The sequence below is a fragment of the Onychostoma macrolepis genome, chromosome 21 (assembly GCF_012432095.1).
Source record: "Onychostoma macrolepis isolate SWU-2019 chromosome 21, ASM1243209v1, whole genome shotgun sequence".
In the NCBI taxonomy this organism is placed as follows: Eukaryota; Metazoa; Chordata; class Actinopteri; order Cypriniformes; family Cyprinidae; genus Onychostoma; species Onychostoma macrolepis.
Genome location: NC_081175.1, coordinates 24,713,533 through 24,728,686, shown reverse-complemented (window position 1 = coordinate 24,728,686; position 15,154 = coordinate 24,713,533). Strand labels below are relative to the sequence as shown.

The 15,154-nt window shown below is 35.4% G+C and overlaps 1 protein-coding gene across 1 annotated transcript in view; it reads left to right on the top strand.

Moving 5' to 3' along the window:
• Positions 1 to 10,067, top strand: part of ap3b1a (adaptor related protein complex 3 subunit beta 1a) — a 66,116-nt gene extending 56,049 nt beyond the window's left edge. The window contains exon 27 of the mRNA XM_058758186.1: positions 9,344 to 10,067. Coding sequence (XP_058614169.1) covers positions 9,344 to 9,500 — 157 coding nt within the window. The 3' untranslated portion in view covers positions 9,501 to 10,067. The remainder of the gene's footprint in view (positions 1 to 9,343) is intronic.
• The last annotated feature ends 5,087 nt before the right edge of the window (positions 10,068 to 15,154 follow it).

The window sequence follows — 15,154 nt, the reverse complement described above, 5'->3', positions numbered from 1 at the left end:
TTTGGACATTTACATTTTCAGTTTTCATTTTGTATTTTGTTTTCCACCTAATTTGACACTTTTTCTTATTCCAATGCCCTGTATTTTTATATTTCTTTTAATAGTTTTTTCTCCTCTTTAGGACTTTAGGAACTTGAATTGATCTGTTTATGTCTTATCTAGTAAATTTTGGGGTCAGTGTAGCTAAAAAAAAAATAATAAAAAAAGTCTCCCTAGAAGGTGCCTAAATCAAACCTATTTTTGGAATGTCATCAAAAAGACAAATTGTTCCTAAGTAAATTGGGTTTTTTTATTCCTAAAATGCAATTTGCACTGTTTTATAGGTATAATTAAGCATTTGGGATGCATGTACTTGTATGAATCCCTTGAACATTTATAAAGATATATTTTGCAGAGAAATTACCATAGGACATCATCTGACTTTGTAAAGGACAGTAGCAGCCAAAACTTTAAAACGCGCACAAACGCACACACTCAGCCTTCCTGCTGACACACAGACAAACTTATTTGTCTCTGTCTCATATATGCACACAAACACAGTGACGTTTGGTCTGGACTTTGGGGCAGTCTGATGCAGGCTAATTTAATTATAAAATATGAGCAAATATGAAAGCACCTTGAGAAGCATTAAAATCTTCCTCACAAGGACACACAGCACACGGGCTGAGTGGAAATCAATGCCCGCAGGTCTGTGGAAAAGGCCTATATTTCATTTAGAATACGCAATCGGGCAAATGAGAGCATGTCATCAATCACACGGCTGTTTCTTAACAGACATCCCGAAAAAACTGCTTTATCCTTCCTCTACAAACCCTGAGACACTTGTACACTCATAAACACTTATGAGTTTTCACTAAGTTGTTGCTGTAAAATTCTTGCAATGGCTGTGTTTTTGTGATTTTATTCCATTTTAAATCTTTTTGTAAGGCTGTTTAAATGTTAACTGGCTTGTGTAGTCTTTAACAGGTAATAACAAATCAATATAATTAGATACACATTTCATTTGAGCGGTTTCTTAGTGTTGGACTGTAAAATAGATATTCTTTATGTCCCACAGTCCCAACTGGTGTCCTCTTTACCCAGAAATATCTTCTTAGGGCTGTATTTTCTTTCATTGTTTCATATATAGTTTCTATTTCCAAGTTGAACAAATTTTTAGCAGTATACATTTGCTGTAGAGGTCTTCTCCAAGCCATTATATTAACTACTTATGCACAAAGTCATGCACTTTCAGTGTTTAATGGTACCTGCTGGTCCGGTAGAGCTAATTGACCCAGTTCTTTAGTGGATTGTGGGTGTTTTGGAGTCGCAGTTCTTCTGTTTGGCAGCAGGGGGCAGCACTGCTTCTGTCTTCAGCCGCAGTGGGAGAATGCGAGAAATCCAGGGGAGCCGCTTCTAAATGAGCTTGAAAAACAGAGACTCTGTTCTTGTCCTTCTGTAGATCACAGAAGGAAAACATTCTGTCCTCTCTGTTACTAAACAGAGACCGAATGAATCACAGCTAATTCTCACTGTTGATTTTTAGCAATCCAAACCACAGCAGTCATGAATAGTCATAGTAGTGGACATACCACATATGAGATGCTTTGTGTGTGTGTGTGTGTGTGTGTGTGTGTGTGTTTAGTGTTAGTTGGTGGGTTGACCTGAACAACTAGTCAACTAATCTGCATTTATATTGCACAAAATTATTATAGTGCTAACGAAAAAACAGTGGTGTAAGGATTATGCCTGAGAATGGGAATATTGCTGCTTTAAAAGGACTGCTGCTTTTAACCAGGCATTTGTTTACAAAGCTGCCAAATTTTGCATTTTATATATAACATTAACTTGATATTTTATTTAATAAAATATAATATTAATTAGATTTTTTTATAATATAAAGTTTGATATTTTATCATAAAGTATAATATATATATATATATATATATATATATATATATATATATCTTATAATTATGACATTTTTATGTATATATAGGATGTGTAGGATATACAGTGTATCAGTTAATATATGTATAATATTATCATTATTAACATATATGCTAATTATTAACATAATTAAAATATTTGGAACCGTTATTAACACATAAAATGTATTTGTAAATATATATACAAAATACAAAACATACAAAAATCTATACATGTATATTTCTATATTATGTGTTCAATTGAACTAATAGTACAAGAGGATTATTGGTAGCTGATTAATAACATACAAGACATTTAGAACTTTGTAATTGGTCAAATTAAAGAACAACTTGTTTATTATGAAAAAATTTTTAGATTTGCTTTTTTTTTTGGCCAAACTCTATATAGAGCAGGACAACAGGTAGATCTACATCTGTCCTCCATTAATAGATTCTTCAAGGGTTCTTTCAGTACGTTCTTCACTTCTGTCTTCACCGAGTCATCACTTTAACTTTTGAGGAGTCTTGTCATGCATTCTCTTTAGTTTAGGTGCACTTTTCTCCTCTGTCTGTTAGTTAGTTAGCAGCTGTGTGAGTGGAATTTGTTTTAGAGAAGAGGAGAGAAGCTTGTCCTTCATTTTGGAGAGGGACAGCTGGTCATCTGGTCACTCACATTAACCTCTATTAGTACAGAGGACTCTTAAAACAGACACACGCGCTCACACACAAACATACTTGGCACGGACATTTGGCAATTGATGACTAAAACCCTCTCTGCAGATTTGAGGACACAGAGGAACAAGATAGCAGAATAAGGCTTTACCATATGGTGCATCCAGTGCGAAACATTTGCTTTCATGGCTAGTTTCTGAATGCTGGATTTACAGATGCGTGAATAGGAAATTTAGTGATAGTGGTTAGTCAGTGGGTCAGTGATGACCAGTACCAATCTTACAGGACTAAGAAGCTGCTAAATCTGAAGAAAACGTGTCACCCCAAAATAGAAAAGAAATATTCTACATAAAGAATATGAAGCCCATTTTAGGACCATTTGTTATATATTAGTTTTTTTTTTTATTGACGTTTAGAATAAGTAAGCATATTTTCCCCAGAAATTATAGTAATGCACTATTCTTTTTTTTTTTTTTTGTAAAAATATTTAATATATTGCTATATTCATTAATGTATGTGTTTTTAATACATGTTTTGACGTATATAAAAATAATATTTTCTTATACTTATTCAGTGCCAATTTATGGTATAATTAGATATATTTTATATATCTATTTATAGGTTTAGAATACATTTTCGTTCCAGCATGTACCAAAAAAATTGCTTCTCTTTTTTTTTTTATAAATAAAGGTAATACAGTAGGTACTACCATGGTTCATAAATACGGAAATATGTCACTATTCCTCACATTGTATTAATGATTAGGAATATTTATTTTATTTATAGTATTATGGAAATAAGAATTAGAGAAATGTACTTAATTGTCATGAATATTCACATTTCAAAAAGGCTTTATTTTACTTTAAGTAAAATTAAAAAAAATTGAATTATTTATTTTATAAATGTATATATTTTAACTTATTTTTTATTTTATTTTTTATTTATTTGTTTGTTTATTTTGTGACATTCATCCACTTATATTAACACGTTTGTGAATCTACTGATCAAACCTGTTATCAATAAAATATTCTCCAATAAATCGGCCTGAGCATTGTTTCTTAGGTCTGTCTGTGGAAGTGAATGAAAACTGTTGTGTGAGAACAGGAATCTTACTAGTCCAGTCTTTAAGGTTGAATAAAGAGGCGACAGTCATTTAGTCTCTCTCTCTCTCTGTCTCTCTCTGATTAGGAGCAAGTGTTAGCGTGTGTGTGTGGATCGATAGCGGTCCGGCTGGCCAGCGCCGGGCTTCTGCTTTGCTTTTCTTCCCACAGCCTCAATTAATCCAGTTCATAGGCCCAGTGGTGACAGACCAGAATACCAATGACCCATTTAGAGCCTGAACCACACCGTATACAACACACACACACACACACACACACACACACACTCTGGGTAGAGCTGCTGTGTGTGTGAATGTTTGTTTTATTTGAGAATGAGCGACAGATAGAAAGAGATAAACCGAATGACTGTCCAGTATCAGGACCTGCAGCTGTAATTGTACTGTGTTTGTTTGTCTATATTTGTGTATGTATGTTTAGAGACCACTGAAATCATGTGAATGATGTGGCTTTGGGTTATATCACACACACACACACGCTGTGCCTCAGGGCCGTGTTAAGTGCGTGTGTAAATAAGACTTTTATAAACTGACTCCATTAGTAGAGCCGCAGGGACTGAGAGATCAGAGTGTCAGCAGCACACTGACAGCACAGATATAATACACTAGATCTGAAATATCTGTATATATATATGTGTGTGTGTGTGTGTCTGTCTGTCTGTCTGTCTGTCTGTCTGTCTGTCTATAGAACTATCTATAAACTGTATGTCTGTTCATATATCTGTCTGTCTGTGGTTCTTTATGTCTGTCTGTCTATCTTTCTATCATTCTATCGTTCTGTCTGACTATCTATCGGTCTATCTATCTATCTATCTATCTATCTATCTATCTATCTATCTATCTATCTATCTATCTATCTATCTATCTATCTATCTATCTATCTATCTATCTGTCTGTCGTTCTGTCTGTCGGTCTATCGTTCTATCTATTGTTCTGTCTATCTATCTATCATTCTATCTGTCTATCGTTCTGTCTATTGTTCTGTCTGTCTGTCTGTCTGTCTATCTATATCGTTTTGTCTATATTTCTGTCTGTCTTGTCTGTCTGTCTGTCTGACTGACTATCTTATCTATCATTCTGTCTATTGTTCTATCTGTCTATTTGTCTGTCTGACTATCTATCGTTCTATCTATTGTTCTGTCTGTCTATCTATCAATCTATCTGTCTGTCTATCATTCTATTTATCGTTCTATCTATCTGTCATTCTGTCTATCGTTCTGTCTTGTCTGTCTGTCTGTCTATCTATCAATCTGTCTGTCTGTGTATCATTCTATACATCGTTCTATCTATCTGTCGTTCTATCTATCTGTCGTTCTATCTATCTGTCGTTCTATCTATCTGTCGTTCTATCTATCTATCTATCTATCTATCTATCTATCTATCTATCTATCTATCTATCTATCTATCTATCTATCTATCTATCTATCTATCTATCTATCTATCTATCTATCTATCTATCTATCTATCTATCTATCTATCTATCTATCTATCTATCTATCTATCTATCTATCTATCTATCTATCTATCTATCTATCTACCATTCTGTCTGTAATGTAACGTGTGTGTGTGTGCTGATTGTCAGATGTGACGCCCTCTCCAGTTGGTTAGCAGTAGCTCTGACGGCTCTTGTGCCTCATGCTGTCATGGCTAAATGGTGGCCATTGTGTGTGTGAGTGCGTGAGACAGAGAGTTTGGGAGTAAAAGAGGGGCCTCCTGGTGGGACGGGGGGTATGTGTGCTTCTCAGTGCTAAATGGGGTCCCCGTGTGTGAGGGTGTGTGCTAAACGGTTCATTGTTGTATAATAGGCTGTGTAAATGGGAGGCAGATGGCAGTGTATCAGGCACGTGGGTCCCCCTCAGTGAGAGAGGGAACGAGAGACAGACAGGAAGGAGGTACAAGGGCGCAGAGGTCGGACAGGGTCGTGTCTGCTCTGTCAGTGGATCCGCTTGTGGTGCGTTCACTAGTGTTTCCAGTCTGTGACGTTACCACGGTTACTGGTCACCAGGAATTCTCCCACAGCGCTATGGAACGGTTCATTAGTACAGTTCATCTATTATTACTCTAGCTCCCTCTTGTTTACTGGCATCATACTGTTTTAGGACAGTGACAATACATACATTTACGTTTTAGCAGTGGGTTTTATTTTGCGTTTTAAAATCATCGGTTCCTTTCCGAGATGTTTGGTCAAAAAGTGTTGCAGTCGTGTGAAAATAAACCTGTTCACCCTGTTGCGCATCACCCATAGAGGTCAACTATTATCCTTAGTTTACATATCATGGAGAACTGTTCTGCTTTTCATTCCATTAGAATCGGTCATTCTGTTGATCAGTTTTAGTTAGTTAGTTAGTTAGTTAGTTAGTTAGTTATTTGGAGAATGTGTCATTAGCAAGCCATTTAGAAAAAAAACAGCTCATTTAATTTTTTATTTTTTTTTAACCATGAAGATTATTTATTTATTTATTTATTCATTCATCTATCCATTCATTTTTAGTTGTATTTATTTTTTATTTGTTTGTTTTGTATTTTGTTTCATTTTGTTTATTTTTTACTGTAAAGATTTTGATATTTGTTTTAGTTTAACATTTGTTTGTTTGTTTTCTATTTTTTTAAATTTAATTCCTTAATGTTATTTATTTTTACCATGAAGAGTATTTGTTTGTTTTTTGTTGTTTGTTCATTTTTAGTTTTGTTTTTTATTTATTTGTATTCATTTTTGATTTTGTTTTGTATTCCCTTTGTTTTTTTGTTTTTTATTTAATTTTGTTTATTTTTACCATGAAGATTATTTGTTTGGCTTAATTTAATTATCATTTTATTTGTGTGTGTGTTTGTTTATAGTTTTCCGTTTTTAGTTTTATTTCTTTAATTTTTTATTAGTTTTATTTTATATAGTTTTTCATATTTTATTTTTGTTTTTATTTATTTATTTTTCATTTTTTCATTGATTTTATTTCACCTAGTTTTGCAATGAAAATATCTGATTTACATTAAGCACTCTACTACTAAATATCAGTGACTATCTACAAGCAGAAGAGGCTTGTTTTATTGCATAATATAGCAACTCCATTGTGCCCTGACATCTTTTTCTTTCGAATATAGCACAACGTCTCTTAGCTTATTGTTTAAAGTACATGAAATGCATTGTGTTTTGCTTTCTTTCAGATATGCTACATTTTTGCAGATCCCAATGAAAGTTTGCATTGCACTATAGCTTACAGTTGCAACTTGTGTACTGCAAATAGTCTTTTTGGATAAACATATCTCCTAAATGACTACATGTAAAAAGTAAAGCAAACAGTACTTAGTTTTTGCTCTTAATGTGAAATGACAGAGCAAAATGAATCATCAATGAAAATCACAGATCTATTTGCATAATCATTCCTCTACTGATGTGAATGGCCTTTAATGCTGCATCATATCACACATTAAGTCTCTTGGAGCTTTTATTAAAATTATAATATTGCTCAGTATGCTTTACTCCATGTCCACTGAAGTTGATCTAGTCCTCTGCACTCTATTTAGTGCACACCCCCACACTTTGCTCCCTGTCTGTGAGAGGCTACCGTGTTCGAGTCTGTGAGTGACAGGAGTGTGTCCCTTGGCCCCTAATAGCTTCTTAATCAGACCAAATAATAGACTGCCGTGCCTGTTCACCACACACACACACACACACACACACACACACACACACACACACACACACACACACACACACACACACACACACACACACACACACACACACACACACACACACACACACACACACACACACACACACACACACACACACACACACACACACACACATCTCCCCCTTCACTCTCCAGTGCTCACATATGGGTATGGCACATAATTATGCACTTTATTAAATATATTTATTAATGTATTTATTTACATAATTATTCACATACTTATTTACGTACTTATTCATTGTTATTAACAGTTGGAAACCCAATATTTGTTTTGGAAAATATCTTACGCAAATAATAATTTATTATTACACAGTATGTGTTTATAAACCTGTATTTTTTTATATAATATGTGAGCCTATGCATGCATTATATTATATTATAATAATAAGTTATGGCATATGGAGTAGCAGTTACCTACACAATTTAAAAAAGCGTGTGTTGTATTATATATGTATTTATTTTCAAAAATCTGAGTCTCATCAGTGTTTGTTTTCATTAATGTCTCATCAATTTTTTTATTTGACATTAATTCAAAAATGATAAATACTAGGATATTTTGTAATTCTATAATATATTACCACTAACTGTTGTTTGGCTATTATCATTATCACCTTCTTTTCAGATCATTAGTCATTAAATCCTCTGCAAACACTGCAAATATATTGATTGTGACAGGCACCTTTTCACTTATTCTCAAATTAAGTTTATAAAAAGCAAGTAATTTAAGGTTTGTTTGTTGAGTCTTCAGAAGAGCCATTTTTGGGAGATTATAAACTGGTGAATTGTGCACAATAAGATTAAGGCTATTTGTTAAGTAAATTGTGTCCATTTCAAAATAATTATATTGTTTTATATTTCTCTGTTGAAGAAACTTTCAAATTTATTTTAAAGTGCCCCTATTATGGGTTATGAAAGGTTCTTTTTTTGGTTTTGGGAGTCCCCAACAACAGGTTGAGATGCATACAAGGTCAAAACGGCTATTTTTAACGCCCCAAAAGCGGCACCTAGCGGCAACAAGTGGATAGGCAGTATGCTAATGTTTCATTTTGAGGTCAACATGAAACGGCTTAAGATTCGTTTTAAAAAACGACTCGTTTCAATGAGTCAGAGTCGACTCTTTCTTTCGAGAGACAATAACAGCATCCAAAAACTGATAAAATGCTGCCTTCAGAGGCAGCATTCCGAGTTAGGAAGGCATCAAAGCACGTCCGAATCCAAAGTTAGCTTCACTTCCTGTCTCCTGAGATGCCTTCATCTAATCGATTTTTGAAGGCAGCATAGATGTATCCTTCGCTGCCTTTGATATCCCACAATCCTGTGCGTTCCATTCCAAGACGGTTGAGCTAAAAAATAAAGATGGCGGCTGGAAGTTGAGTTTGGTGGTTAGTTTGTGTGTAAATGTATATTTCTGATTAACTTTTTGCACTTTTGATGTTATTTCTAGCAAGAAATTATTATTATAGTAATTAAATATTTGTTTAGTAATCACCAAAACTCGTTCTATTTTGTTGTAGATCGTTAAACCGTTACGCTGCCTCAGAAGCCTGTCCGAAATCAGTTTCGTGAGGTGCCTTCGTGCAAAAACGCTGCCTGCAAAGTCATTGCCTCATAAGGCAGCAAGGCAGCTGCCTAAGTTTTCGGATGCAGCCAATAACTTTATACACGGTGCACTTTCAGATTTAAAACGTTGCAGGATGTTTTCATTCACTTAGAGCTGTGTTACACACTGCATGAAAGGTCATTTTCAAAAATCCATAATAGGGGCACTTTAAGTCAATCCTGAATTTATTTTAGATTTTCTATCTGAAGCAAACTTTAAAACCTTACTGTATGTTTTAAAATTGCTCTTTTATACCATTTAAGCTTGTTAGTCACCATGAAAAAAGCCAGGGAAGCTCACATGGTGTCAAAACCCAACCAACCAACCAATGCATTTTTCTGTTTATTTCCAGGTTTGCCAGTAAGACGGTGAGTTCTGGATGTCTGGTCCTGGTGTCGGTGGCCCTGAATGATCCTGACGCTGTGATCACCATCAACACAGAGAAAACAGTGATGGGCTCTATGCTCCTGCGACAGTTTAAAACGGCCCTGACCAACAGCGGCCCCTAGAAAAACATAAAATCTCACTGTCACCCGTTCACATGTTCAGTCATGGACAAGTGCTGTATTCAAATATAGCTCGCTCTGGGTTATAATGACACTTGGGAGGATTTGTATTGTTTTGAGAAGATAACAGAAAGATGGCTTCATATCTGTTCTCGTTTCAAGAGACTTTATGCCCCAAATATGCTTTGCGTAAGTCTCTGCTTTCATTACGGGCGCATCAATGTTCTCTGCTAATCTGTGAGTTTTGACTGTATTCAGAAAGGCTTTTCAAGCTCAATGCTGACAGTTTTTATTTGTTATGATTTCGTTTTGATACATTTCCCAGATGACATGACGCCGACTAGTATGTGCTGCTTTCTGTCTGCTCTTTGTGTGACCAAAACATGCAAAGTTTCAATCCTATGTGAAGTGCCTTTCTTAAAACGATTGTTCCTGACAGAAGTTACATTTGCTTAAAATTACAGTGATTAAAAAATATATATATGGAAACTGAGAAGTAGCTTGTTTTTTCTCATTTGTACCATATTATACTGTAATTTGTTGTGTGCCATATGGATTTACTCTGATATCATTGTAATATGATCACATGATGTCTATTTTAAATGACGTTGCTAATGAACCGAGTAAGGATTGAGTCTTTCTATGCAGTAAAATATTAGTTTATTGCTTTTCTCTATTGTTTATCTCTCTAAAATAAGTTTCTTAAGAGGGAAGATCTCTGACCTCTGATTGAAACTAATGTAATCATGTACTGAGATGATGCCACTTGCTCTGATTGGATGAGCCAAGCAAAAAATGAGTTTTATGTACTGTACTATAATTTATATGTTTTTGCAATGTTCAGCATGGAATATAGGAAACTGGTATGTATTGCAGTTCTTTTGAGGATGTTAATTATGAGAGTGAAAATGCTTCCCATATACCTTGTTAGGATTCGGTTAACATTGTATCGATTGCAGGAAACCGCAATGACCACCATTTAGAGCATTTGAAGGCTGGATCCGTCTCAGCAGAGGAACTATGACAAACAAGTTGAGAAGGACGAAAGGTAAGAGATGTCAGTAACACTTTATTTCGATAGTCCACTTTAGACATTCTACTAACAGCAAGTAACTTTGCAACTACATGTCAACTAGCAGTCATTAGAGTATTAGTAGACTCTCTGCTTAATAACTTCTAACACTTTATTTTAATGGGTCCACAACATACAACATACTGACTATGAGAAACTTTGCAGGTCAACTTATTCTACTAACCCTAAACCTACTGAGAGTTAGTAGACATGTAGCTGTAAATGAATGAGAATTAGTTGATGTAGTTACAAAGTTACTTATAGTCAGTAGAAGGTCTAAAGTGGACTAATCATAATAAAGTGTAACCGAGATGTCTGGAAAAGTGGCAAAGTTGCTGTGAATTGTTGAGTAATGCTTACCAAATATATGCAGTACACGAATATATGAATATCATTTCAACTGCATTGTGGAATATCAAATTAAGTGTCTGTATCCTTGCTCAAATGTTCAAATCATTATTATTTTTTTTATTTTTCTAGCATTCTATCTATCATTCTGTGTGTGTGTACATATATATTTACTAAATATATAAAAATATGGTTACACTTTACAATAATGTTCCATTTGTTAACAACTTACATTGGTTGTTAATTTCAACTTAACACATTGTTTTTAAGTTGTATCAGTTACTATTGTTTAATGGATCTTGGTTAACATTAACTAACAATGAGCAGCTGTATTTTTTATTAATTAATGTTAACAAAGATTAATAAACACTAACAAATGTATCTGTCATTGTTAGTTATTTATAGTTAATACAATAATTAACATGTTAACTAATGTGACCTAATTGTAAAGTGTTACTATATATACACTGAACAAAATTATAAACGCAACACTTTTGTTTTTGCCCCCATTTTTCATGAGCTGAACTCAACGATCTAAGACTTTTTCTATGTACACAAAAGGCCTTTTTCTCTCAAATGTTGTTCACAAATCTGTCTAAATCTGTGTTAGTGAGCACTTCTCCTTTGCCGGGATACTCCATCCACCTCACAGGTGTGGCATATCAAGATGCTGATTAGACAGCATGATTATTGCACAGGTGTGCCTTAGGCTGGCCACAATAAAAGGCCACTCTAAAATGTGCAGTTCTACTGTACTGGGGGGGTCCGGGGGGTCCGAAAACCAGTCAGTATCTGGTGTGACCACCATTTGCCTCACGCAGTGCAACACATCTCCTTCGCATAGAGTTGATCAAGTTGTTGATTGTGGCCTGTGGAATGTCGTATATGCCGATCCAGAGCATCCCAAACATGCTCAATGGGTGACATGTCCGGTGAGTATGCTGGCCATGCAAGAACTGGGATGATTTCAGCTTCCAGGAATTGTGTACAGATCCTTGCAACATGGGGCCGTGCATTATCATGCTGCAACATGAGGTGATGGTCGTGGATGAATGGCACAACAATGGACCTCAGGATCTTGTGACAGTATCTCTGTGCATTCAAAATGCCATCAATAAAATGCACCTGTGTTCGTTGTCCATATATAGATATAGATATAGATATATAGATTATCTGATTAATAAAAAGTTAAAAAGAACAGCATTTATTTAAAAAAAATTGTGATACAATGCTATTCAAAAGTTTAGGGTCAGTACATTTTTTTTTTTTTTTTCTTTTTTTTTTAATAGAAATTAATACTTTTATTCAGGAGGGATGTGTTAAATGAATATAAAGTCATAGTAAAGACTTATATTTTTAGAAAAGATTTCTATTTTGAACAAATGCTGCTCTTTTTAACTTTAACTTAAAGAAAAAAGTATCACATGTTTCAAAAAAAACAATAGGAAGAGCACAACAGTTTCAACACTCATAATAAATCAGCATATTAGAAGAATTTTTGAAGGATCATGTGACACTGAAGACTGGAGTAATGATGCCGAAAATTCAGCGCTTCGTCACAGAAATGAATTATATTTTAAAGTACATAAAAATAGGAAAACGATGTTAGAAATTGCAATAAGATTTCACAATATTACTGGTTTTTTTTGTTAGTTTTTTTTTTTCTGTATTTTTGATCTAATAAATACAGCCTTGATGAGCAGAAGAGAGACTACCTTAAAAAACATAAAACATCTTACCAAATGATTTGAGCGGTAGTGCATATATATATATATATATATATATATACACACACACACACACACACATTAATCATAATGTTAAAGCCATAAAAGACACATTCCCATAAACAAAGGTTATACTTTCTGGCTGCAGAGGCCTTTTCTCCCCGCTGACGTGTGTATGGATGTTTGAGAGTGTGTGAGCATGTACATCCAGAGATTTGCAGTACATTTGCCCATTAAGTGAGAGAAATTGTAGTTTATGGCCAGCATGAGGCTTTTCTCTGTCAAGCAACAAGCCACATCTTTATTGAGCATTATGGCACTTGTTGTTTATCACACAGAGCTGATATGATGTGCACACAGATGTGCGGCTGACGGTTTTATGGAAGGGACGCGTGCGAGAGAGAATTCAGCAGCATCTCCTTCCATCACTGGAGGCTGTTAAGATGTCAGTGTGCCGTTAAGATGCACTCCCAGAGAAAATACTCATCATGCGCTCACCTCGCGTGTGCTTAGCTGCTTCATCTCAGCCTGGTTTTATCTCTGTGTAATTATGGTGACGATGGCATAATCATTACACATCATACTGTCGATATAATGCATGATGATCACTAAACTATGAAGTAATAATTACCCAATAAGGTATGAGATGCTGCGCTGTATTGTAAAAGTAATTATGGGTAAAGGGTGTTGATGACAACAGAGTACATACAGCCCCTTCAGCACATTAGGGAAAATAAATATATGTATATATTTATATATATATGTGGGTGTGTGTATAGATAGATAGATAGATAGATAGATAGATAGATAGATAGATAGATAGATAGATGGATAGATGGATAGGTAGGTAGGTAGGTAGGGCTGGGAGATATGGCCTAAAAAAAATCCCTGATTTTTTCACAACAAATCCAATTTACGATTTGAATCGATTTTTTCCCCCACCTACTTAAAATCAATCTGCAGATGACAAAGAAATTGTTCAAAACAAGTTTTAACTTTTTGTTTTGATTTTTTCCCTTCTGGGATTTGATCTGAAAGTGCCATCAGAAACAACAAGCCAAAAAAACAAGATGGCAGGCCCAGCCATTGTGAAGAGTGAAAATGTAACATAACATAAAATGATGTGACCCTTTTTGATAAGTTTTCTTTAAACACAAGTTAAACATCTTGCTATTCAGTAGATAGGAGGTAGTTCTGATTAAGTGCAAACAAAACACTCAACAGCATTAAATATCAGTGACTGTAGGTTGTTTTTTGGCTGGTGTGCTTGTGCTGCTGCGGTCTTGTTCATTTCGTAGGGCACAACGTATCTCCAATTCTGCAGAATGCCTCTGTTTGAGGTGCTGCAGTAAATTGGTCGTACTGCTACCTTTGCTAGCAGCAGACACACTTTGCAGGGGGTGTTGTTTGTTCTGCGTCTGACGCCCCAAAACCGAACCAATTCCAAATGACGGATAACACTATGCCTTTCTTGGGAACGAGTTCTTCCCTGCTCGCTGCCGTGTTGTTCGTGTATCTCTAATAGGGTTGGGCGATGTCAACAAAATTGGCATCGGACCATGTCTGCAGTGAAACATCACAATGGACAATGACATCGTGGGGGTTAGGAGGGTGTGCCCGAAGCGTGAATCTGTATTCAGAAAGGCACGGAAAACAAATAACGATTGCTAACGGTTGCCTGCTACAGTTACATTACAGTACATAAAATTTCACTTACCACATAAACAGAGTAAGGAGAGATGACTGAGGACGATGACGAATGATTTGCAATGATTTTAATCTTGTAAAATGTGTAGTAAGTACTGCCGCAGTATACGTGTGATCGCGAATCTCGAAAGTGAACATGAAACTAAAAAGCGATCCTGCATTCAAAACCAGTTTCAATGCCAGGCATAATAGCGGCTCCCTGATTCCCGCAATTTTATATTTATTATTATTTGTATTATGATTACCCAATGATAAAACTGCGAGAGAAAGGGTGCGTCCGAAATCGCATACTTCCCTACTATATAGTATGCGAAAAACAGTATGCGAGGCGAGTAGTATGTCCGAATTTATAGTATTCGAAAAATAGTAGGCGAGAAGTACCCGGATGACCTACTACTTCCTTCCGAGTTCTGTAGTAGGCATACGATGGACACTTTACTATCCCATAAGGCCGCGGGAGAGGCGTCGTCATATTCGAAAAATGGCGGAATGTCTTCAAGTGTAAAGTACCTCAGGGAAAAGCATTGTTGATGTTCATTGTGGTTAACTTGTACTTGTTTAACATCATCCAAGTAAACGGCTGACTTGTTGAGGGTTAAACAAACAGATGAAACGATTGTGTGAATTGGGTGTAAAAAGATATCTAATCATTACCGATCAGATGGAGTTAAGTTAACCTCAATGTAGTACATCAGCTTGTTAACGCTGCTTTCTTTAAATAGACGGTTTGTTGAGCGGTACGAATTTAAATCATTAACGATGTTTGCGCAGTGAAGTGGGCTCTTTAAATTTTCGCGCTGTTG